The sequence below is a fragment of the Xiphophorus hellerii genome, chromosome 12 (genome assembly GCF_003331165.1).
Source record: "Xiphophorus hellerii strain 12219 chromosome 12, Xiphophorus_hellerii-4.1, whole genome shotgun sequence".
Lineage (NCBI taxonomy): Eukaryota > Metazoa > Chordata > Actinopteri > Cyprinodontiformes > Poeciliidae > Xiphophorus > Xiphophorus hellerii.
The window spans coordinates 23,138,155-23,164,697 of NC_045683.1; the positions used below are offsets into that span (position 1 = coordinate 23,138,155).

Genomic DNA, 26,543 nt, shown 5'->3' on the forward strand with positions numbered 1-26,543 from the left:
TGGATTTGAAATACGAACTCGTTAGATTATTCGTTACCGAAAAAGTGGTCCGATTAAAGGCATTACAAAGCAGCGGCGGCACCGGACATCTCTGCTTATAACAAACAAATCCCTATTTTATGGGATGAGTGGCAACTCCAGTCTATAATTTAATAATCTGATCAAGATTAGAGCCTAAAACGTTATAGTTCAAAAACAGTAAAAAGTTCTGGTTAAGGAACAGTTATGTCACGTAGTTAGCTAGCTAACAAAATTCACTAATGCTAAGCTAACGGTTACGCAAAACAAAAATACCTACCTTCATAGTCAAACAGGTATTGTTCGGTGAAGAATTTGTAGCCTTTGTCTAATTTAGATTTTTTTGTCAGAGAGAACTGGTTTGCAAATCGTGATATATCTTCAAATCTTATTTTAGGCAAATGTTTTAGAGACTGTGTAAACTCCATGCTCCGGTGATCTGTCTGATCAACATATGCTGTCAGATTTATACATCTCTCTCTCTCTCTCTCTCTCTCTCTCTCTCTCTCTCTCTCTCTCTCTCTCTCTCTCTATATATATATATATATATATATATATATATATATATATATATATATATATATGTATATATATATATATGAAATAGACAACTTTATCATTACTTACTATGTACACCGGAACTAAGGATACACAGCTTCGAGCCAAAACGGAAGTTGTGTGACGTCATGTGAAAAGGGTCTATTATCGTGCCGTTCGGAGGGTTGGTTTGTGGCAAATTACCGCCACCTAGTGGTGCTATTTCCGGCTCCTGATTGGCCAATTTAAATATAACGTAAACGACGCCCCAATGTGCGTCTAATTATATTTCAATGACTAACTTTACCATCTTTGTCATGGCAGAGCTGCAGAAGTGATTTTAAGGTAAGATAATGGAAAACGTTTGTGAATGCATAGCTTTGGGTCACGGAAAACAAAATTATAGAACAATGTTTGAAACTAAGGTGCGAGATTAGCCATTGCATTTAGCTAATAGCTGTGTAAAAATAGAAGGAAATACAAGACAAGAGTCATAATCCAACCTTTTTGCATATACGTGTATTTCAGAATAGCAGAGGCCGAGGACGTCTTGCTAGGTTCACCGGTTCTAATTCAGAGCTCACATTTTGCTCAAACTTTACTGCGGACAAGTTCGATATTTATCAGAAATATACATTTAATTGAAAATGTACTTACTTTAGCAACTTAGGTTTTTGAAAAGTATGCTAATACTGTTACGACCATAAAGACGACAATAAAAATTATGTAATATTATTATTTTCTAAAGAAAACCTTAGTTACAGGAAGCTTTGACAATATAATTTATCGATACTTGTGGAATGTTTCATTGGTGGGTATTTATGGACCCTGGGGGTGAAGTGTATGTTTGCATCTGCTGTAAGCTGTAGGAAACGTGTCAGCTGGCTGCGGGTTTTCCTTTTGTTACAGTCACCAGTCTTTCCCACCGAAAGGCGCTTTTGTTTGAGGCGCTAAATTGCCAGGTTCGGCAAGTTACAGCGACTGAGGGATCATTAACGGAAGTAAATGTTTGTCCTTTCAAAATTAAAGCATTCTATCGTCGTTCCGAAAAAAGTGCATTTTTGTGCTCTTATTAGGAACATAGTTTTGACTAAGAGAATGTCCTCTAAATTTTACCTTAAGCTTGTTTTATGTGCTAGTGACTTTTATTTCATAAATGAAAATTAGACGTTGCTAAGTAAGGGCAGGCCAAAATGAATGACTCAATCTGATATTAAAAAAAAAAACCATTCACATTTATTTTCACAGTAAAAACACCCTATAATTTTACCCCAGTTCACCTCTGTACAAAAAGAGCCCATAAATAACAATTTCCTAGAGCATTTGGGCCAAAGAACATTTTACAATAGAATTTCAATTGTAAAATTGACATATTATTTTATGTCAATTTTTTTTTTACACAAGATTGAGGGTTAATAAGGTTGTTTAAGCAGTATTCAGTATGAAAGGTTAACAAGAACAAAAACTTTGTTTTTTGTTCTTGTTAACAAGAACAAGTTTATGTGTTATCGTACAGTTTATGTGTGCAATAATACATAAACTGTTATGTGTTATCATACACATAACAGTTTATGAAACTAAAACAAAAAGGGAAGCGATAGCCTGCTGTGGAAAAACAAAGCAAAGTAAACATGTTGTAGATTATATCTTTTTATCTAATCTCGAACAGACAGTTAATGTTTTAATTTATGATAATCTAATGTATTGTCATTGCCAGAATCTATTGCAAATTCTCAAAATGCAACAATTATTTGCATTTAATTAATAAAAAAAACTAAATAATATATATATATATTTTTTGCAACTATTTGATCTTCCTATGACCATCAAGGAAAAACTGATTAATTGGTGCATCTCTTAAGGTATTGTACTGGTCATTGTGCTAAGGATAATGGGGTCAGCAGCTAAAATTCTCAAAATGTTAATAGTTTCTTTATTTACTTTGTTAAGTGGTTAAAAATGCTAAGCTTTGAAAATGAGAAAATATCTATAAGTAGTCAGTCATAACATTTTTAGTTATGACTGAAATAGCTATTATAGTCACTTAAGTTTAAAAGCTTAGCTATAATCAGAATGTAGCCAGAAATATGTTTTTCGGTTTGTGCTGGTGTGTGTATATATATATATATGGGCTGACCTTTATTTTGAAAGTTTGAACGGGAAGTGCCTTGCTGTACCTGTGTGGAACTTGACGGAAGTGTTTACAGCCACCGTAGTAGAAGGAGGGATGAGGCTAATGAGAGGAGGGACACCGCGGGGACAGAAACCACGGCAGTGCTTTAACTAACCCTGCGGCGTGCTCTGCCGAGGAGTCCTGCGCCTGTTGGATGGTCAACGTCGACTGGAAGTCGCTTCCTCTCATTTAAACAACTAAAAGCACTTTGAGCAAGTTTGGATCCAGGAGAATACTGTAATGAAATTAGCTGCTGGGAAAGTTTATCTCTTAACTTAAATGGGATGAGGTAGCATGTTTTTTAATATCAGTTTTTTTAAACTGAAGACGCAAAGAAGTTTGCGGGACGTCCGATCACCATGGAGAGGCGGGATTAAAATGGTTTTAATTTTTCTCGGATTGAAAGGTTAAAAATGTGTCCACCTGCGCCCCGTTCCTCTTGATCTAAGCTTGTTTTTAACCACAAATATCCGTGGCGATAAAGGAATGGACACTTAAACTGGTCTGCAAGAAATCTTAAAGCGCATCCATGGATTGAGAGACTGTACTTTCAGTGAAGTGCCTCATGAAAGGTAAGGTGCAGGTGGAGCTAAGACATCCTCTAGTAATTTAAACCTTTAGACTTGAAGCATCTTTTGTTTAGTCATTTAAATCATGTGCACTTCCCTGATCTTTTGTTTGTTGCATGTTAATTTCTACACACACTTAATCCTACTGTAGCTTTTCCACAGCTTAAATATCCCCCAGTTACAGCCATTCTCACAATCCCTTATTTGAAATGTGTTGTTGTTTTGGGTATCACATGCACTACTTGTAATCTGTGAGCGGGTCTTTTTTACATGATAGACCATTCTAAAGAGGTTTAACTGTCTGCATTGCCCCTTTAAACCAGCAGCTCAGCTTCCTGGATTAAAACAAGGAAAAACTGACAGCAGTACATATGTATGTGCAAACTGTTTTAAAAGCCCGTCTTCTCATGTGGCTTTAGAGTCCCAGAGTAACACAAAAGATGCACCTGTTTTGTTTAGCAGAAGATCTTGGTGTCTTGGTGTTTGAGCGCACCACTTTATCAGCCTGCTGCCTCTGGACGATGCAGGCTTTTGGACAAAAGCTAGTTGTAACAGTTTTACACAAAGGACTGCAGCTGTTCTTTGCACTGTTGTCCTGCTGATCACTTTATTGAGAAATAGGCATCCCTGCAGAGGTCTGTTGTCTCGTTATGAATATGTATTTTGAAACCCATCTTAATAAGGTTCCAATCTAGAAGCATCTGAGCTTATAAATCAGCTTGGTTGCAAAAGTCTTTGATTGTTTTTGATAATTTCATAGTAAGTTTTAACATGTATGTTCTTCTAAAAATGAACCCCCTGTGGAAAGCATCTTATCTTTGCTGTTTGTAACAGTTGTAGCTCACGGGTTTGGAAAAGCCCCTGAATTATTTACACAAAACAGCAAGAACCTGTTTTTCATTTGGAATCAGTGTTAAACACGGTATCATCCAATCCCTGGAGGTGCTTAAAGCCTGTGCACGTGAGGAGCTCAGGTGTTGCTTTACACAGTGATGTTTCTTAATGCTTGTCGTCTAGAAAGCCTCAATAGTTAATCCCGTATCTGGCATTGTTTAAATATGAAGATTACATGACCAGAGGTTCAGCTGTGGACAGACTGACCTGTTGTTCTTAGAGATGTCTCATTTATGAGCTGAATAACATAAAAATAAATGAAGAAATGCATTGATCCAGCAAGAGAGTACCTACAGTCAATTAATTTCTCTAGCTTCAAATTACAACAGATGTCATCCTTTATTCTTTTCAAGACAAATGGATCCAGTTCCTGTCCAGTTCTAAAGGTCTAGAAATGGGTCGGTTACTGGCATTGAAGTATACTGAGGTTCTAAAAAGCTCTTTAAAAATTGGTGGTTAATATTGTCCAAGTTTTCCTTATCAGGCCGATGTGTTAAGAAATGACTAACATGGGCCAATACCAATGTTGATACCAGTATATCTTGCTTCCCTCATAATCCATATTCTTCTGGGATCAATAGGAATCACTTTTATTTTTTCCTTCTAAACAAAAGCATGAATCAATTTTTCTTTGAAAGTTTTGCATGAATACCATTATTTTTCTAAAGGTTATACATTATAATCACATACTGGTCCATGCTGGTATAGATCCAAATCCAGTTAATTTCAACATGATGCAATCGTGTAATCAGATTGAAATAAATATAAGGTACAATATTATCCTTGTTATGTTGCAGTACAATCACAGTTAGTTGATTAAAAAGTTTTATCTAAGGAACTCCATCCAGTGGCTTTGCAGCATTGACTTGTCCATTAATGCCCCTTTCATCACGCTATTAAGAGCTGTCCATAGTGAAAGAAATGAGTCTCTTTGTGTCAGTGTTCAATAAATTCAGTGCAATATGTCAGCATTCTGTGCTAAAGTTCATGACCTCAGACTTTAGGGCTTCGCTTAGTTTTATGGCTCTAACCTGCTTCTGAGAATTATAGGAGGTGAAGGACAAAAGCTCAGGACTTAAAGGGCAATGTGAGCTGCTTTGCTTTGCTGTATCTCAGCTACCAAACATGAATGTAGATCATCTCAGGAGAGAAAAAAAATTCAATCAGTCTGTTCAGGCATGAAGCACATGGGTAATTTATTGGTGTAATGTGAGGAATTATTCAGTCCCTGCAGAAGGTGCGCAGGAAACCCTGAATGCAAGAGACAGACTGACTGCAAGTGAGGAATTTGGAAACACTCTGCCAGTAATTATTGCTAAACCTTGTAGTGCCATATGTTAGCGTATTGGTGATCACTGGTAATCCATATACAGTGGGTTTTCCCTGGGATGCGGGGACTCCCCTCTCGTGCTCGTTGTCTACTGAGCTAATTTCCCATTTTGTTCAAATAAGCATCAATGGATTTTCCAAACTAGGTTGCGTTGCCAGGAACAAAATCCATGCATTGACTGCTCCAGTCTGCCGACTGGTTCCAGAGTTTTGGGACCAGTCGTTGTGTTAATAACTGTGTTTTGCCAGTTACAAATCTTTGGTTGGCCGGTCAGAGTTTCTGCTCGAGTAACACTTGTAGTTGCGGCACGACACAGGTTTGTACAAAGGCCACGGCCTGTCAGGATTAGGAGGGATTACTAAGAGAGTAATACTACTGCTTATCAGGCCTGTATCTGTCACAAGCATCACTGATGGGCCTGCTTAGGTACTGAGGGATAAGACATACTCTCTCACACACATAAGGTCAAACTGACAATACAGAAACCGATATATTATGGAAATATAGAGCTCTTGTTTTTGGGAGACTCCCAACATTTAATCTAAAACACCTGCATATCCAAGGACAGAGCATTTATCTATCTACACATCTGCAAATGTTTACCGACGTGCTTCTTGCTGCATTTCAGCAGGGAAAGTCTGTTAAGACCAGTCAGTTCAAGTGTCACGTGTCCTCCACGTCCGAGCCTGAACATCGTATTAAAGCTGCCCAGCTGGTAAACAATCCATGCGGTCTCCACTAGAAGAAAGTCTGGACCCCCCTCCCGTGGGCAGACCTTTGTGACTTGATATAGCAGGGATTGATCACTGCACCGCTACATGAAAGCATGTCCTTGATGTGTCTCAACAGTTTGATCTCTAATTCAGTTAAACTATTAACACTCGAAACAGGAGGCCAGGATTAGACTGGGTGTTACAAATGTACCGTCCAGAAGGCTAAGTCATGCCGAGATCCAAAGCAATTTGTGTCAGTGAAATCCAGAGGAACACAGCACCATTGCATATTGTCAACATGCATGCTTTAGTTTGAAATATCTGCTGCTGAGGTATTTAACATTTACAGGTTTTTTTTTTTTTTTCAAAAGTATTCATATTACCTGGTGGTGGCAACGTCATTAGCATGGCCCTTGCCTTTCTCCGCAATTCTGCACGATTCAAATCTAGAATTTCAACCTGGCCAGTCAGGGAACAGAAGCAGAAGTTGTGAATGATGACGTCAATTTTTTGCGCTGTTTTTAAATTGTAGTCTGCCTGTAGTTTTAGCAATGGCCACGCTTTCAAATATTGAATAAACTTTAACAGCTGCCTCGTTCGCATTGGCAGTGGAGGGCGGTTTTAGTGCAGGCAATTTTGTCTAAGCTTCATACCATCAAACTGGTGCGTTACATTCATCACTTGCAAACGTTAGCAACTGTGTAAAATTTAAAACCTCATCACAGTCCACTCTTCCAGCAAGCAGTCGTTTCTCAATAACTACTATATCCTACTATCCTACTATATCCTATATACTACTATATCCAGACCTTCTGTAGCACAGAACAAGAGACTGGTTTTACCAAGTGCAACATCATGCTTTGGGAATGTCTTTCTACAACAGGGGCTGGGAATGTAGTCAGAATTCATGGGACGACGGGTGGAGCTAGGAGGGAAAAACTAGAAGAAAAACCTTTTAGAAACTTCAGAAGTGGGGAGCAAATTCACCTCCCACCAGGACAACAACACTATAAACACAACCAGAGCTGCAATGATTAAGATCAAAATGTATTTATGTTTTAGTATTACCCAGTCGAAGTCCAGACCTATATTCAGTTGGGAATATTGACAGTTTCCATCCAGTCTTACTGAGCTTTAGTTATTTTGCTTGAAGAATGGCCAAAATCTCAGTATCCTTGTCATGTAAAGCTGTAACTGCTTTAAAAGGGGGATTTCTTCAAAATATTGATGCGGGGAGTTAGATACGAAACTCAGTTTTCAGGGTTTTCTTTTTGTCAAATAAACCATATGTATGTTGTCTTCTTACTTTACAGTTGTGCCCTGAATACCTTTTCCAGGCGCTGTGTGTGTTACATTGTTTCATTTTATGCATTCACTCTGAATTTAATATCTATCCTCCTTCAGAGGCCCTCAGAGTGCACATGCCAATTAAATGGCTCTGCTCTGCTGCATGAGGAAATAACCTGCTTGTCTCTGTCTAATACCGCACCTGCAGACAGAAACCCCCTCTGCCCCCATTCCAGTCTTTCCTTGTCTGTCTGCACAAGACTGTCACATAGTACATCCTGGTGCTGAAGCGTATTTCAGTTTACTGGAGCAAAGGTAAAGCTGATTTGAGATTGATAAATGATATTTGAGGTCTAGATGTAAGCTTAAATTGGAGAAACATTGTATGATGGGAATTTGCTGTATATCTCATTCTGTTAAAAAAAAAAAAAAGTGAGAAGGCAAAAGGAAGGAGGATGCCGTAAAGTGCAATCACATCCATCAGTTTGTTGCCTGCTGGAGGTGACACATAAACAATTTGGACTGCACAGATTTGTTGTTTATCTTCTGAATCCATTAAGAGCTGCGCTTATTTCAACATCCCAGAGGGCAAACAGAGGGCTGTTGAAAGGAACCCTGCGCTTTTGCATTTCACCGTGATGCCTGACTGACTCTAAGGTTCTTCTAAACAAGAAAGCCAGTAGAATATTGTGAAGTTCATGTTTCTGCTTTGCTATTCTGAGCTGTTTGTTTGCTTAAGCGCTCCGAAGCGATTAAATGTCTCCAGCGGATCATGGAGTTGGTTTGCATTTGTACGGTCTATCTGCGGCTGCATCATCACCTAGCATGTGTCCCACCTCTTTTCTAAGCACAGCCGCCTTCTGAAGTTACTCAAATGAACTTAAGCAATGCGCTTATGGTAAGTGTACTGAATGAAGTGAATTGCGGGAAGGGTGGAAGGGCTTCCTTTATGCTTGGAGGGCAGCAACTTTAACGAGTCTCTAATCCAATTTGAAGTAGACAGAGGAGCCACTTTTCCACTTCTTCAAGTGGAGTCATGTTTGTCAGACTAATTAGGAGATCAAAATCTGGAGTTTGTTTTTTCTTTTTTTTCTTGAAAGACTCATTTGAGTCATTTGTGCATTTAGTCTTTAGATGAATCTTACATGATTCTGCTGTTTGTGCTGTCTTAATGTTAATCTAAGTAAAGCTCGTCATCCAACAGAAAACTGATTTTGCTGCTTAAGCATTAGCATTAGCAATAAGGTAACATTTGGAATTGGAATTTGGAAAGGTCCATTCCTACCTTTCAGTAGGAATGGACCTTTATCTTTCTTTTTTTTCCTGATACATTTCTTAGCAGAAGAATTTTGATTCATTATTGTCACAATAAATCCCAATTAATGTTTAACTCTCAGAACTGTCCGTATTGTGTGTATTGTTAATTTTAGTATTTTCTCCACTGTGCATGTTCAATGAGAGTGTCTTAAATAAATTAGAAAATATGACTATTGCAGTTTTTGTTTGCAGATTAGTATTATAAATCACACTTCTTCATGACTGGTGTCCGAAAGAAGCATAAATTGTAGGGTTTTTTTTGGTAGCATACATATTTGTGATTGCTATCATGCAGTCACAACCATACAGTTGCCTGAAAAAGAAGTAATAAATAGCTCTTTTGGTCACTTTTATTACTGTCACAGAAGTACCACAAAATATTGTGATACCATTTCAAATTCATATTGCCCACCTCTAGCTTTCAGTGTTGTTCCTTTCTCCTGCCTACTGCTGTTGACCCATTTAGATTCAGACAAGACCTCATGAATGTGCTGGACCAAACCCAAGCAACAGGTTAATCTGACCTTAAAGAGGTCTTCCTCATCGCTAACAAGCACACTTAAGTCCTAAACGTCCACAGGATGCAAAGTCTAGGCGGGTTTTACTGGTTGTTTTGAGAAGCTCTCATTGGATTGGCTCAGTTTGCCTTAAATCCAACATAAAATCAGATTATGTTTTCAAAGAATACACTTATTCATCAACCAAAGCACATCTGGAATATGGTGTTTGGCTTGGATAATGTACAGACATAAACTCCAGGGATTACATGTGTCTGAGGAGGGGGATGTTTGAGGGATGTCCCCATGCAGCGGGGATTCTGTCAGTCTTTCTGTCTTTCTGATGAAGGGTAAAAAGGATGTACGGTCTTGTTTTTCAGACTGCAAGATGTGTGGAGGAGAGTGACGGACGGCCATGGGACTGGAGAGACGGTGGCTTCAGGCTGTCACCACTGCTGTAGCCATCTGTCTGCTAAGTAAGTATGCTAATGCAAATATGGATTAGCTGCATTCATTATTAATGCATTTCCATGTTGAATTTCTTTCTTGATGGCATTGTCCTTTTCAAGGGTTAGCTGAAAAAGGTAATAATTAACCCCTAGCAGAAATCTGTATTTGTGTAAGCTAAACAAAACTTATATATATATATATATAAATAGAATACATATGAATAGTTAGACATTTTCTGATGAGAATTGTGTTACACAATTAGGCCTGTCACAATAAGCTTTAAATTAATAATCACATGATAAATTAAAACAAGCTCAATAATGTCCACGTGGAAGATTTATCATTTTTCTTTCTTCTCTCTCTTTTTCTGACAATAATTGTATGACAAAAGTCTTTAGTCTGATGTTTTGTTCTTAACTAGCCAATTTTTAAAAATAATTTCTTGGCTCTAGTGGCCTTTATTTTAAAGTGATTAGACAGGAAAATGGGTTACAAGAGAGGAGGAAGACATGCGGCAAAGGTCATCGGGCCGGGACTTGAACCCATGACGACCGCTTGGAGGACTAAGGCCTCCATACATGGATCTCACATGTATCTCACACAGCAGCACTCCAACTAGGACAGTTTTGTTTACAGAGACTCTATAATTCATTATTTGTAGTTTCCGTTGTTAGGTGTATTTAGTATGGATATTTAAAATGTCCTCCAGTTTAAATATCCAACTTTAAATTCACTATAATTTAAAGTTTATTAAAGAATGTGTTCTTGTATTATTATACTATTATTAAAGTGAAAAAAATATGTTCCACAAGTTAACGTCAATCGATTTTGTCACCATAGTATTCAACAGTGATATTACTAAATGTTCTAGTTTGCGTAATTCTTTTGTAGCACTAGCTTTGGCATACCTTTATACAAGCAAGCATCCCTCGCCAACACTGTTACTTAGGATCAACAAGCATCTGGTGAAGCTTTGAGAAGCAGTGAGTGGATGTTGTTGATCAGCTGGACGCAGACGCTCCACATATACAACATGGTTTATCGGCACTGCTTCATGTCGGGGAGAGAGTGAAGAGGCGGGGTCGCAGCTCAGACATGAGTGGACAAGAGAGAATGGGGACAAAATCCAACTTAAACAATATATCTCTGGGTGCGGATTTAGATCAATCCTGGATTTATGCTACCCCCCCTCAAACTCCAGACCCCAGGCACACGTCCTTGTGTGCGTGCTTGTGTTTGTAGAAGGGGGGTGGTGGGTTGTGGGATTGATCGTGCTGGTTCCACACACCATGTGTATACCCCAGGGGGTGGTGAGAGGTTGGCTGGACCAAACACAGAGGCTCCTGCTGCATCAGAGCCTCGCCCCTCCTCCTCTTTCCCTCCCTTTGAGATTAAAGTAATCACCAGGCCAGATGAGTAGTGGAGCAAACACTGGCACCCAGTTGAGCACACACCCATGTTAGCACATGACAGCGAGGGAGATAAAGGAGGTGGAAGGACTGCTTCTTGCTCCAGGTGTCACTAATGGGATTGCAGCTACTCAATCTTTTTTACCAAATGCCCACATGATTGTTGTGAATGCCCTGTAATGGCCCGGCTTTTAGCAGTCGGGGAAAGTCAAACTCAGGAGCTGATCTGTGACCGGTTTCTGCCAGAATCAGTTATGATGTTATTTTTTATAACCCGTTTTTATAACCTCTTATTGACTTTTCTGTAGGCATGGGCTGGTGAGGTATGAAGCCTGTAGCATTTATTCAAAAATGTTGCATAGTATAATTGCTTTTATTTAAAGCAGAAAACCAGCAGTAATTCACACTTCTGGTAAAATAATAAATAAAACATATTATTTCAGTTGCTACAACCAGGTTTCTTACTGACCAGCACGGATTTCCAGTTTTCATTTCCGACTGCTCTGAATTTGACAGATGAAATGGAAAAATAAAATGTAATCAAAGCACATCTGGTTTGTTCATGAGTTTGTTGAAAGTTGTTAGTTTGGCCGTATTTATTAAATCAGATTTTCAGTATTTGATTTAGAATACAGATCAGAGCCAGTCAAATGAAAAGTGGTAGTATGAAATCACTGGCTCATTGATAAATACATCTTTAACAATATTATTTGTTACAGTTTTTGTTAATATTTGGATTTCAATGCATGGAGAAGAATATAAAATAAATACCCACTAAATTTAATATTAGTGTTTGTGTTTTGCACAACCTGAAATATTTCCAAATGGCTGAAAGATGTGTTCTTTCAGCCTGCAGACTGGCAGTGTGCAGCAGAGGAAAGGCCGCTACTCAACCTGAGAAAACTCTGATCACTCCTGCTCTTTTCTCTTGATTATGTTAAAACGACCGTAATCCATTACTTGGAAAAGTTAGGTGTTTTATGAAGTCATTTTTAAACTTTTCTATACTTTGTGGTTAAAGTTTCTCTGTAAAATTGATCCATTCTTCCTTAACAGCTTTCGCATAAACAAAATTCCCCAAAGCAATCTCCAAAATTTCAGAGCATGTGATCCGGCTCTATTTGAGGCTGTAGCATCCTTGAAAAGGAGCATCTGTAATTTGCCCGTTCCTTGTTTATTGCCTGTTGCGCTGTCTGCACAGATCCACCCAGGCCTTTGCGCTGATGATATATCATCGTCTCTCCAGGTGTGTCTCAGGGTTTGGCATCGCTGGTCCATGCCAGAGAGGGTGACTCTGCAGAACTGGACTGCAGTCTGACTCCATCGTCCAAAGAAGCCACCACCCCGAACCTCTTTCCCTTACACGTTGTGGAGTGGGTGCGCCTTGGCTACAATGTACCTGTTCTCATTAAATTCGGAGTGTACGCTCCTCGTGTTCATCCTAACTACAAAGGTAAGAAAAGCAACACAAATTCCTCTTTGAAGAACAAGCGTCTGGCTTCCGTAGCTCAAGAAACCATGATCCCCCCCAGATAACAGATTTATTTGGTAACAAAACTTTCCTTCATCTTTTAAGAACAAAGGAAGTCATAAGGAGGCTACACTGGTATTAATAACGACTTCGGGAGGAGATGTTGGGTTCAAACCCTACCCCAAATAGATAATCCACGCAAAGCACTGTAATTACAGGTGTTCAGTCTGTGTTTTCGGCATGCACTTGTACAGCAGCGCAGAGGGGAAGGGTGAGAATGAGCGACAGTTAAAGAGGGGTGGAGTGGAGATGAGAAAGGAGGAAGGGGCATACCAGGAACGCTGCTCACTGGGGGATTAGGAGTGTAGGTGGGGGCTTGGTTGTGAGCTGACAGTGTTTTATTAGTATGCTGAAGGGTGACCCAGTAAGAGGAGATTGTTGTGCTGGAAGGAGGATGCATGAAGCATTGGGAATAATGGGAGTTTTTCCTTGCTGGAAGCCCTATAATCCCATCATTGTCTGCCGGAGCCCAAAAGACAAAAGAGGGGTATCACAACCTCCCGTTGCGCTTCCAAAGCCGACAAGACCACTGGGGCACCCCAAATCCTGTACTGTCCCAACTGGGTCACCAAAAAGTAGAAAGTTTCCAAACATCCCAACTCATTTGTTGCGTGGGTGTGCAGAGAAACATGTGAAATACCTGAGGAACCTCACTGTCACCTGGAACACGCTTCCAGCCATCAGGTGACTGTAACGCGTCGTTTTAGCTGCTGCTTATGCAGCCTTAGTTGTTATCTCATGCATGTGCACCCATAGTAACGTCAGCAACACTGCAGAGGTGAATTGTAGTGTAAAAAACTAGGTGTTTTCTTGTTTTCCCATATTCATCCTTTGTGTGTGTGTTTTTTTTTTTGTCTGGTGTGGGTTTTGCCTCTGTCTGCCTCAGATCCTCATATTTCCCCTCCCACTGGGGGCAGATGGCAGCATGTCAAGCGTGTCAGTGCTGCGGGTCTAATGTATGCTTCCCTCAAATTAAAATGTTTTGGGATTTTAGATTTGACGCCGAGACAGGGTCAGGTCGCCAAACGTTTCCCGATCTTTGCGTTAGCCTGTCCGAGGACACAAGAGCAAATGCGGGGGAGCGTCAAGCTGAAGATCAAGATCAACCCATAAAGGATCAGAAGAAAGAGCTATAAATAATGGAGGAGCTGTGCTACTGTTCACTTCCTTTGTTAACAGAGCGGATTCTACCAGTTAAACTAAATACTTCTGTATCTATTCCTACCGCTTTTATATTTTGTCTTGTGAAACTTTGAATTCATTTTAAAGGGATTTTATGTGATAGTTGCAGCTTCTTGTAAAAAAGAAAAAAGATACATAGTTTCAAAATTTATTACAAATAAAAATCTAAACATGTACTGTGTATTTATATTCAGCACCCACAGTTAAAATTTTGTAGAGTCACCTTCTGCTGTGATTACAGCTGCAAGTCTTTTAGTCTAAGTCTCCATCAGCTTTGCAGCTCTGAACACTGACATTGTTTCTCTTTCTTCTTGACCAAATAAGACAACCCTTGTGACATTTTATGGAAAGATGCTCTACTGGATTTAGGTCTGGAACCATTCTAATACTTGAACATGCTTTGATCTAAAAACCATTGATTATTCACTCTGGTTGTAAGTTTGGTGAACCTCCATCCCAGTCTGAAATGTTTTGCTGCCTCTTTTCTTGTTTTCTTCCAGCATTACCTTGTACATAGTTCAGCCCCTTTTCAGTCAACTCTGACCAGTCTCCATTTCCCTGTAAAGCATCCTCAAAGATGGATTGGATGTTGGACAGAAAGTTGCTCCATTAGGTGTTTAAAGCTTGAGATGTTGCTTTATAACCAAATCCCTGCTTTAACATTCTTCACATCTTTCTGTTTGACGTGTCTGCTGTGTTCCTGTGTTTTTATGATGCTGTTTGTTCACTAAAGTTTTTTAACAAACCTCTACTCTTCACACAACGCCTGGACTTATACTGAGATAAAAAAAAAACACAGGTGAACTCAGTTTATTATTTGTTTAACTTTTGAAGTCAGTAAGCATTCCTAGATTTTTCTTAGGTGTAAAAGAGAAAAAGGAGTTGGATACAAATATCCAGCACACTTTCCACACCACAATTATGTGCCTATCTTATAAAGTCCCAATAAAATACATTAAGTATTGGACCAGTATGTGACAAAATGTGAAAAGTTAAAGGAGAATCCCTACCTTTGCAAGACAGCAGCTAGAGATGTTTAAAACTAAAAAGCTTTCACTGTTAAAGTAGATTATGCTCCTAGTTTTTCTGCTGTACTCATTGCATTGCAAATGATGTCAGATGCTGTGTGTCCTCAGCCTGCTGCTATGTCCCAAGGTCGTTTACGCTATTAACCATTTTTATCAGCGGAGATGAAAAGAATCTCAGCGTGTGGCATCCGTGGTGCTTGTTTCCGTCCATTAAAGCAGCTGTTTTTGATATAATATCAGGTGCGCTTGAGATAGTGCTGTGTGTGCTCAAGGAGTGTCCCCACTCCAGCCATAGAAACCATTAAACACAAACCTGTCCAGCTCTCAGAGAATGCTTCATATTTCACCGTGGCCCGTTTCCCACTCTCGGCAATGCCCTGCAGGGCTAAACATTAGTCAGCTCACAGCTAAGAGGAAACAGCCAGACCAAACTGTGACCGACACTCTTGCAATAGCAGGCTTTAGTTGTATCTGTCCAGACAATGTGTTTGAGTCTGGCAGTGTCAGGATGGTTTACTGTCGCAGGGCTAGATCAAATGTCTCCTGTGTTGTGAAGAAAATCAGCAGAGACTGTGAGCGGGGGGCCCTGACCCGAGGTTAGGACGACAATGGGCAAACCCCCAGATCTCAGCGGGCCGCCCTCACACTCGCAGTGTGACTTGTGAAACCCCGGGAAAGTCAGAGCCTGTGTTTTTCACACACGTGCAGGAGTCAGTGAAACATTTACAGTCTTTAATGTTGACAACTGGTTCAGACAAATGCAAAACTTTTACCACCCGCCTTCTAGTAAAGTTTTGTGGAATTTATTGTTAAACAGCCAGGCTTATGTAAATGTGGGCGTGTTTTATCTTCAAAAGCAAGGGGGGAAATTGAAACATAAACCTGAATGTCAGTTTTTCTGGACCAGGTGATTGTGCAGCTAACAACAACACATAAAAAGCATAAGAGACTGAAACCGAAGTTCTTCATTTTTGTAATCTTGGAGCAGCAGGCTGACGCAGGGACCCGAGTGCTTCAGGCTTCATGTCCTGCAGAGTTTTGGCAAAAGGATGCAATTTGATTGAAGTATTTCATTGGTCTGGTTAAGCAAGAAAAAAAAAACCATTTGTAATCTCAAATCTTTTTGCCTATCCTGTTCAGTACATTTATAAGAACCTGTGCATCTATTCATCTGTTTGGCAGGTGGGCATTTATCATATTTATCATTTATCACAATAAATTTCTTATCGCAATAAGAGATTTGATTTGTCATTGTCGATAAATTGCAAATAATGACATTTAACAAAACAAAACAAGACCGTTTGTATCGTCAATTTTACTATTTACTCCTCTGTTCAATAAGAGTGAATAAATACCTCAAAATATGAAAATACGATAACATTACTATACATTTTAGTGACACAAATCACACTTCCTTATGTGAATGGAGTCTTAAAACCCATATTATATATTATAATATCTTAAATTTTTCAAATAAGCCTGACAACACCTCAAAATCTGGGAAATTATGACATTTTACTAGAAAAACGTATTATTCTTATTTTAAAATTAAAATAAGAATAAGCATTTATCTAAGGTCTGTCCAGCTGAACTACGGAAACAATGACCAGACACATAGAAATAATTAACACAAGGTTATCTTTCCCTGATTCTCAAACAAACTTCATGTTTTGCTCTGGGAAGAAGCTGAAATACCTCTTCAAGTGTACTGAACTCTGAAGTTCCTTTGTGAAGATTTGAAAATTAAATCAAACGCTTTGTGGCCGTGCGTAAAGGGCTTATGCCTGTATTAAGTTGAGTTACTGTAGTAAATGTGGGCACATGAGCTTTGTGAAGCTGCGTCCAGCGCACTAACTACGAGCTGGACGCAGCGAGAGGGGCAGAGTTAACTGTAATCTATCCCATGACAAAGAGCTATTCATAAGAGGGTTAAACTGATTAGTGGGACAGGAGGATTGAAGAGAGAAATTTGGGGGGAACGGGAGGGGGCGAGCTGTCCGAGGCAGCGGGCGGACCCAGACTTATGATTGTATTCAAATCAAAACACATCCCACAATGCACCACTGCCCCAGCTCCCTTACTCACATGTGGATGAACAAAGAAAAGCAAAGCTGATGCTTCTCCAAACAAAACAAAAAAAGCACTGCCTTCCTCCAAAGGTTTCCCTGTCAGCATATTGTATGAAATCTGCAATGCTACGCCTGTTTTATTTATGAATATGAAACAAGAAAACATTTGTACTGAAGCTGCAGTTTCCAGTAAGCTGATGAAATACAGTTTTCCTGCTTAGACGCTGAAAGAACAAGAGCTGTGTAATCACAAAGCATCAAGGCTTATAGGGGTTTCACCTTCGGGTCCTTTGAAAAAAAACCCAAGAAGGAAGAGATAACATCATGGAGACGATGGCCGGCCGGCAGCGGCTCCTCTAAAAGCCGAGTGGCTGCCGGCCCACCACCCACCGGGTGAGAACCTAACTCGCTAATATGAAGAGGCTGCCTCTTAGAGTTCAAACAGCGCTGGTGGGATTAGCGTTTCCATTTTCTACCCTTGGCTGCACTGCAGCTCAACCTGTTGGAAACAAGGACTCATTTTTAACGTGGAGCGGATCTGTCATGTGATTGCGACTGGACGAAGAAAGAAAAAAGGAATATCCAGGCGGAGGTGGAGATGGAGCAGCGGCTATTGTTTCAACCAATTGCTCTGTTCTCCATAGAGCTTAATGGCGTTTGTCTCTTGAAGGTGGACTTTGTGTTAGTGTAGGGCGGGGGGTGATGAATGTGTCTGCTGGAGCTCGGGGGTCAAGAAGGTCAACGTCTCATTGGTTTCAGTGGATTATCGATGCACATAATTTGAGTAACCTCTCCATAACCTCTTCCTCAGTTCTTCTCCGATTCAAACACGTGAAGGGTTGTTTGTATGCCATCGGTTTCCCATTTTTCCACACTTGTGTCCAGTCGTATCGCCGAAGAGATGAGCAACCTTATTTTTAGCGTCTGACAGGGCAGAACACCTGCCAAGTGCCATCTTAGGTTTTAATTCCAACACACAACATTCAAATTTGGATAAAGCGCCATTTGTCACACAGCCTGGTTGTTTTGTCTGCCCACAGGGTGAAAGGGAAAGTCTCCTTTCTCTGTTGTTCATTATTTCTTTCATTCTCCCCTCTCTGTCTCTTGGGGTCTGGATTTTCATCCAATGCAATGTTTTTTCACCGCTTGTAATTTTTCAAATCTTTGACAGTAGAACCCCCCTGCTCTCCCTCAGCCATGCACGATTGACCCGCCCCCTGCCCATGTTTGGCCGTGTCGTGTTTCTACAGCAACTGAATTTAAATCTAAACCTACAGCCCTGGCTTTCCTCGGTCTCATCACTATGGTAACCTGAGAGAACGAGGAATGACGGGGTGGAGCTGGGGAGGGAGGTTGTCGTCTCTTTGTAGTGACGGACATGGGGGAGGATACGGGAGAGGGTTAAGACAGGGTTGGACAGTGAAGCCAGGCTTCAGGGGGCAGGGCACTCTCCGGTTTTTGAAAATCAACATGTACACACACCCACACTCACGTGCTCCAGGGCCCTGTGGCATCGTAGGGATTTCCACTGGCTGCATTTTAGCGATCCCCACAATGAGCAGCTCCACTCTTGCGCACAGAAGTGGGCGATAAATTCCACATCGGTTGAGAAAAGGTTGCAGAGGAAATGTGCAGCTGTGGGAGGATCCCTCATGGCACGATTAGAGGAAACCATCTAAAGTTATCCCGATACCTGTTATCATCTCCACGCACATTTCCCCCCCGCTCTCCCAACCCTGCCCAGCTGTTTGAAAGATGCTGACCTGAAACCAATGGCATTCGTTTTATGGATCCTCTAAAGTGAGCGCCGCTCCCATCAAGTGCTTGTCCGTCTTTCAGGAGGTCAGTCAATCATTAAACCCAACTATTAAGCACAGCAACTACCCCGACAGGAATGCAGGGTTAATTGTTACCTATTGTCTGTCTTCACTCTCTGTGTGTGTTTCAACCTGTCTTAAGGCCGTACACATAGGCAAATAAAATGCAAAGCTTTCAGGCATTAATCAAAGGGTCTTCTTGTCTGGAAGGAAAAAATGTGTTGAATAGTCAGATTCTACAAAATGCTAATGCTGCTTAAGGTTGCAGGATATAGAAGACTGTTTAAGATTAAGTGAAGCAAACTTTTTTATTATTTTGCATTCGGCCCCCTTTTAGTCTGATATCCCTAAATAAAAATTAATGCAACCACTTTCTTTCAGAAGTCACCTAATTAACGTGTAGCTGTTCTACGAAGGCCTCAGAGGTTTGTTCGGGAACATTAGTGAACAAACAGCATCATGAAGAAACACAGCAGCTCTGGCAGAGCTGCAGAAATCTTCCAGCAGGACAGCTAATGGTCATGAAATGCACACATCTATGTGGTTATGGAAGAGTGTCAAGAAGAAAACCACTGATGAAAGAAAGCGTAAACAAGTAATGTTTGCAGTTTTCCACAAGCCACAGTACTTCAGATTTTATTCAAAGTTAAGTGGAGCAAAAAAATGAAGGAACCCTGGAAGAAAACTTGTTGCTAGGGTTAGAAGTTTGCTTTTCAATCTTACTGAGCTTGAGGTACTTTGCAAAAAAGGAATTTGCAAAAATTTCAAGATATTCAAAAAGAGTTAGCTGAGACGTAAACCAACAAACCTGAAGCTGTAACGGCAGTGGTTCTACAAAGCATTGACCCTGAAAAGAAATTCACATCACTCTTTTTTCAGTTTCATTTGGAAATAAGACAATAAAAGCCAAAAACCGTTCTCCTTCCTCTTCTCAATTGTATGCGAATTTGTGTCAGTTTTGCAAAATCCATTAAAATTTGTGATTTATATAAAAACATTTTTTGAAAAAGTTAAATGTAATGACTGTCTTAGCAATGCATTTATTTGACTTTGCGTGGATGTGATTTTGAAACATTTTCCAAAGTTTATCGATGCACAATCGGCCTAACCTGCAAACTGCAGGAAGGAGAGCGGGTCGGTGGGAACTCCTTCACATTTCCGTGTTTACTTTCAAACTGCTCGCAGCGTCTGGTATGAGCATCGTGTGTGTTTTCCCCCCTGCCCGCATCCTCCAGTCATTTAAAGCCCTCAGATTGAAGGGCCAAAAAAAAAAAGAGTTCATTGAGAGACAGAATAAAAGGAGGGGGTGTACCCTGAAAGCCAGGCTGCAGTCACCAGGCAACTAGCATATCAAGTTTCAAAGCTTGACAAGGAGTTGTAAGAACTACAGAGGGGAGCGGAGGAAGCGGGGCGGTGGGGGTGTGTGGTAGAAACGCTCGTGCATGGTCCATCTGTGTCTGAGCATGCGCTCACACAAGTGCAGTGTGCATCTGCCATGCTTCTACTTGTGCATTTCTATCCTTTGCCCCCCAATGAACAAAACAAGTGACTCATTTCTCCCATGCATTGTCTTAGATTTACATTTTTAGCCCAGCACTCCTGAATCCAAAATAAAAATGAGTCATATGCATACGTTTTTTTATCGAAGTTCTTTAATAAAACACATTCAAGAATTTCTGGCTTGCTAACTGTAGCTCTCCGCTAAGCCGCCCAAACCCTAAATGACAGGACACCGTCTTCATCTGTCATCTTACATATCATTTTAACCATCGCTGTAGTGATTCATGTGTTTGCACTCCACCTCAGGGCCCCTGACTTCTCATCATCTGAGCTAGAGTCAGGAGACTTAGCCAACATGTTAAAGCTCAATCATTTTCACTGCGGTGCACGATGGCTACATAAATTCATTATGCATGAACGTTACTGGAAAGCATTCAGATTTATTTTAAACCAACTGGAGTCAGTGTTGTAAGAGATATTACAAAATACTTGAACTAATTATTGTTAGTGTTGTTTGCTTAATGAAGAGGTCAGTATATAACACTGTAGAAAATTAAAGTTTCCTCTGAAGATAGATTGCTTGCATCCTCACAAAGCCAGCCTACCTTGACTTTTGGGATGAAGCCAGGGAATGAGGGAGTGAAGGGTTGTTCATTGTTATATGAGGAGCTTCGGTTTCTTGTAAAACTTTTAGTCGAGACATCCCTCTTGAAAATGACTCACACTGAGCTCATTTCTGGGTAAAAGAAGACATAAGAAAACCAATCCTCAGTGCTGTGCAATCGTATCTCTTCTTTTGTCATTGTGCAACTACAAACTTCTCAGTATTTTCATTGGGATTCTGCTCCAACCCAGATTAGTATCCCAAAGTAATTGAAATGAATGGAAAAAGTGTGGCATGCTTTGCGGATGGGAAGGTGGATGATCTAAATGCAGTGCAGTCCTGCAAGGAAACATGTTAGAGACAGGAGGAAGAGGCTCACCTGCTAGCAGCAACAGCCTCAAACAGCCAGAGCTGCAATAAATCAAAGCTTAATGAATGTGTTACAATGGTTCCACTCACTGAGTCTCATTGGGGAAGATTTCAGTGTCTAGATGTGCAAAGCTGATAGAAAGGAATTGTGGGGCAGCTTCTTTTTTTTCTTTCTTTTTACAAAAATTAACTGGGGACTGAATGCAAATACAAATATACCATTCTTTAAAGATTGATATTTGTAAAAAGCCTTTTTTAAAATCATTTCCTTCCACTTCATAGTTAATTATTACTGTGTGTTGGTCTGTCACATAAAATCCCAATGAAATGCTGGTTTCATTGGGGTTGTTAACTAACTAAATGAGTACTTTTGCAAGGTGCCTGTGTATGTTTTTTTTTATTTTTCTTTTCTGGCCAAAACTTTGACTGCTTTTCATCAACAGAAAAATATTTCCATGCCTCTCCCTGGAAAATACAGCATCAAGCTCCAACTGTGCACTTGTAGGTTCCTGGGGCTTGAATGACATCGAGGAAAGATTGATCTTGGTTTTGACCATTTTAGCGACTAAAAATGATTTAATTTGCTCATCTGTTCTTCAAGATGTCTGCTGCTTCCACCATTTCTGCTGTTTTCATAAATCTTAACTATGTCATTTGTTATTTTGTATAAACTTGAAAATTCATCAGAGTCCCTCTCTGCATGTGGATCTGCCTGCTTGCAGAAGGTCTATGACTTTGACACTGGCCTTTGTGACAATGGATGGCTGTGTCCTCTGCATGAAAAGCCCTCTTCCTGCATATGCTGACGTTGCCTGTCTGCCTTTGTGCGTCTGTTAATCTTTTTTTTCCTCTTTGCCTTTCGACCCTCACCCTTCCTCCCACAGGGCGTGTGTCTCTGACCCATGGCGCCTCTCTGCTGGTAGAACGGCTGACCCTGGAGGACGAGGGCTGGTTCGAGTGTCGTATCCTTCTCCTGGACAGCAAAACCGACAACTTTCAAAATGGCACATGGACCTTCCTCTCCATCACAGGTGCAGCACTGCAGGGTGTTGGGAACATGGGAGCTGCTTCCTTCGTCACTCGTCACTGGTTTAGACTTTATTTAGAACGTCTGCAGCATGGGGTCTGGCTATATTCTGAAGGCCCTGGCAAAAGGGAAATTGCTGAACATTAACTGCAGTGCATTAACGCATGCACACTGGATGCAAGGGGATCGCACCTTGTTTTTACCTGCCATGAAGAACTGACCAATGCTTGTGAGGTTTGTCGCTGAAGATTAAGGTTAAATGCTCAAAGCCTTTGACTCACATGCTTCTTAACTCTAAGTCTCACTCACACACGCACGCGCAGCTAAAGCGGAGTTATGTCACTCAGAGTGTGAGGTAGAGGTTTGATATGATGATGCTGCAGTTGATGAAAGCCATCTGTTTGCTGCAGGACACATTTTTGGGTTCACAGCAGAAGGTCTTAGATATTGCACATAATATTGAATATCATATTATGTTTCATATCTGAGAATTAATTGAATAATGATGGAATTCAATATGATGGTGCATAGTGCTAATGGAAGGGAAATTAATGTATGGTTTTCAAGATATTTACAAATATAATAGAAGTGTGACGTACGTTTGTGTTTACATGTAGATTTCAACTTGTTAGTATATTGAATCCACCATCTGGTCTATCCAAAACGGATCGACTTAAATACAGAGAAATCCTGGAAGAAAATGTGTTAAAATGTGCAAAAGACTTGAGGCAGGGTTAGAGGATCATTTTCAGCAGGAAAACGACCCTAAACAAACAGCCAAAGCTGTTAGATTTAAACATGTTAATGTGTTAGAATGGCCTAGTCAAAGTGAAGACCAAAGTCAAATTTCAGTCTGGGACAAGAAATGAAAATTCATGTTTACACATGCTCTTACACATCAAGATATTTTTTAACTTCAATCCTTGGATGTGGAAAGTCTTTAGGGACAAACACACCCAAAAACTACAAGCATAACATTTTGAAAACCATGTGCCATTTTCTTCCAATTAACTTTCAGATTTACTTTATGTTGGATTATAACACAAAATTCCTATTGAATCGTGGTTATAACATGAAAAATGTGAAATAATGAAGGCATTGTATATGTATTGATACCTAATTTGATCATGTGAGTGAAATTCACCCCCTCTGTGTTTGTGTCTTTGCTCTAGCTCCTCCTGTGTTCATCAAGACGCCGCCAACTTTTGTGGAGGTTCTGCTCGGAGACTCGTTGACTCTTAGCTGCGGAGCCCACGGCAACCCTCGACCAACGGTTGTCTGGCACAAAGATGAGAGTCCGATAGAGAAACACGAAAAAATTAAAGTGAGTCGCATCAACAGACAACCCTGCAGAGTTTTAAATAAATACTCATGCAATTTGTGTTTCATTATCGTTCATTTCTTAGGTGCTCAACGGTACTCTGTCTCTTGCGACTGTCACAAGAAATGTTTCTGGAGTCTATAAATGCCACGTGTCGAACACAGAGGGGAATCTGACCCATTATACGGAGCTGCAGGTTCAAGGTAATTGTTGAACGATCCGTCATCAAGCGCAGAGTCGCTGCATATCTAATATGAAGGAAGCGCTGTTGCATTTGTATGAGAACATTCAGCTTTTTGTCTTATCTGTTCATCTCCTTGAGAAAAACATTTGGAAAGGGTGTATTGCATGTAGTTATATGTTTGTGTATACCGCCACCTGCAGTTCATTCTGTGAACTGTAGGTGGTTTAAAACTGACCAGCAGTAATTACGGATCTGTTCATTGCGTTTTTTTTAAAGGTCCACCGATCATCATCATCTCCCCTGAGGACACGACTCTCAATATGTCCCAGGATGCTGTTCTGCAGTGCCAGGCAGATGCTTACCCTTCAAACCTGACCTACGAGTGGCTGAAACAAGGACAGAACGTTTATCACATCGAGTGAGTCCATATCTGTAAAAAAAATCTATCAAGACACCCGGCACGGTGGGAAATATCGCACGTGGTAGTCTTATCTACTCGAAAAGTTGCAGATGTAAATATTTCCAAAGCACGCTGGTAATGCGATAAGTTTTAATTGGATTGTTCGTGAGATAATTATATCATGTGATCATGAACAAGCTGAGACAAAGAAGATTGCAGTTTAGATTAACGTACCATCTTCTAAATCTTTCTTGCACATCCGTTTAGTAGAAGCCACTGTTTTCCGTGTACATTTCAGGGTGTTTCTTTAATATACCGTTTTATCATAAATTGCACCATGTTTTGTGTCTTTAGGTCCCTCAGGTCCAGAGTGAAGATTCTGGTGGATGGAACTCTTCTGATTCCTAATCTCATCCCAGAAGATGCTGGAAACTACACTTGTATCCCCACTAATGGAATACTGACTCCACCCTCGGCTTCTGCCCATCTGAAAGTGAAACGTTAGTGTCTTACCGTCTCATTCTTTGTGGCTCATCGAAAGATGAATGTGTTTTACAGCAATTTCTAATCAGAAAGCGGTTTTTAATTTTTGGAGTTTTTTTTATTTCAGACCCGGCACGTGTTGGAAGAATGCTGCGTGAAACTTATTTGCCAGCAGGAATGGAGGGGGTGATCTTCTGCCCTGTGCAGGCTGACCCGCCTGTGCTGTATGTCAACTGGACCAAAGACGGAAATGAGCTGAATCTTGACAATGTAAATGTTAGCACTTGTTTTATAATCTGTGCTAATTGGGTTCTCAAAGTCACTTTAGAGTTAATATTTTTGTTTTTTTCACTTGTTTAGTTCCCAGGTTGGATGGTGAACTCAGAGGGCTCAGTGTTTATAGCAACAGCCAATGACAATGCTGTAGGCATGTACACCTGCACCCCTTACAACAGCTACGGCACAATGGGCCAGTCTGAGCCCACCAAAGTTATTTTGCAGGTAAAGTTCCCATTTTCAGACTTGCAGTACCTTTAAAAAGTACTAAAGCCCCTAGAGCGTCTCCTCATTTTGTGACTTTACAACTACAAGTCTATGTGTGTTTTGTTGGGATTTTATTTGAGAACAATACAAAGCTGTGCAGAATTGTAAAGTGAAAAAAAGTATTCATACTGAATATTTTACTATTTAAAATCAGGCCCTGAAGCAATGCTTTGTGTGACCAATTTTCCATTCAGTTGCAGCTTTAAGTCATTTGGGTTATGCGTCTGTGAGTAGACATTTACAAGTCTTGCCAAGCCACAGATTCTTTATTGGGTTTAGATTTGACCTATGCTTGGACCAAAATTGATCAATTTATCTATCAATAATATAGTGATTCTTAGACCTCTTATAACAAGTACCTCTCAGGGTCTTAAATATAAAAGCATTAAAATGTATTTAGATGTGCAAAAGTCAAAAGAGTGTCACTTTTTCAGGACCCACCATCATTTCGAGTTCCCCCCCTGCCAGAGTATCTCCAGGAGGTCGGCCGAGAGTTGATCATCCCCTGTGAAGCCAGTGGAGATCCTGCTCCAAATGTAACCTGGAGCAAGGTACAAAAACAAATTCTGCTTTTTCTGGTGCCTCAGCCAAGTCTGATGAATCCCTTACATGAACTTCCTAATGCTCTTCTCGACAGATTGGCCCTAGTCCTCGCTCACCGTACACGGTGCTATCTAATGGATCCCTCTTGCTGCAGCCCCTGAGCAAAGACCACCATGGTGGCTGGGAGTGTTTGGCCACCAATCGTGTGGCGACTGTCAGTGCAGGCACTGTAGTCTTTGCACTTGGTGAGTGCATCGGCATTATCTGTAATGGACATGTAATCTGCAGATAGATATAATGATATATGACGTGTGCATTAACAGTATAGATTTAAAACTGTCTGTTGCTCAGGCACCAGTCCTCATGCTGTGTTCTCGGTGACCGTTACCACGGAGATGAACCAGGCCAACGTGTCCTGGGTCCCAGGTTTTGATGGTGGATTTACCCAGAAATTTACTGTGTGGTCAGTATTATAAAACACACCCAGGATAAAAGATTTTCTGCTATCAGCAACTGAAACTATTTACATACTTTGATTTTACCCTTTAAAGGGTCAAGCAAACATCCAGGGGGAAGCATGAATGGGCATCTTTGCCTGTGCCAACATCCAAAAACTACCTGCTTGTGACTGGGTTACTCGCAGGCACTGGCTATCAGTTCAGCGTCCTACCTCAGAATAAACTCGGCTCAGGACCTTTTAGTGAAATTGTATCAATACGGACAAAAGGTTTGTTCCTTGGTTTTGCCT

General features: G+C 40.5%; 1 protein-coding gene across 3 annotated transcripts in view; it reads left to right on the plus strand.

The window, feature by feature from the left end:
- Positions 1-2,794: 2,794 nt before the first annotated feature.
- Positions 2,795-26,543, plus strand: part of igsf9b (immunoglobulin superfamily, member 9b) — a 30,710-nt gene continuing 6,961 nt past the window's right edge. For all 3 annotated transcript variants that reach the window (XR_004341305.1, XM_032579514.1, XM_032579516.1), the window contains exons 1-14: positions 2,795-3,300; positions 9,716-9,811; positions 12,441-12,647; positions 22,179-22,325; positions 23,494-23,645; positions 23,728-23,845; positions 24,103-24,244; positions 24,581-24,726; positions 24,837-24,979; positions 25,070-25,210; positions 25,687-25,803; positions 25,890-26,040; positions 26,147-26,258; positions 26,347-26,522. Coding sequence is in view for 2 of the 3 variants with exons in the window: in XM_032579514.1 (XP_032435405.1) it covers positions 9,751-9,811; positions 12,441-12,647; positions 22,179-22,325; positions 23,494-23,645; positions 23,728-23,845; positions 24,103-24,244; positions 24,581-24,726; positions 24,837-24,979; positions 25,070-25,210; positions 25,687-25,803; positions 25,890-26,040; positions 26,147-26,258; positions 26,347-26,522 (1,813 nt within the window). In the remaining variant the exon portion in view is untranslated. The remainder of the gene's footprint in view (positions 3,301-9,715; positions 9,812-12,440; positions 12,648-22,178; positions 22,326-23,493; positions 23,646-23,727; positions 23,846-24,102; positions 24,245-24,580; positions 24,727-24,836; positions 24,980-25,069; positions 25,211-25,686; positions 25,804-25,889; positions 26,041-26,146; positions 26,259-26,346; positions 26,523-26,543) is intronic.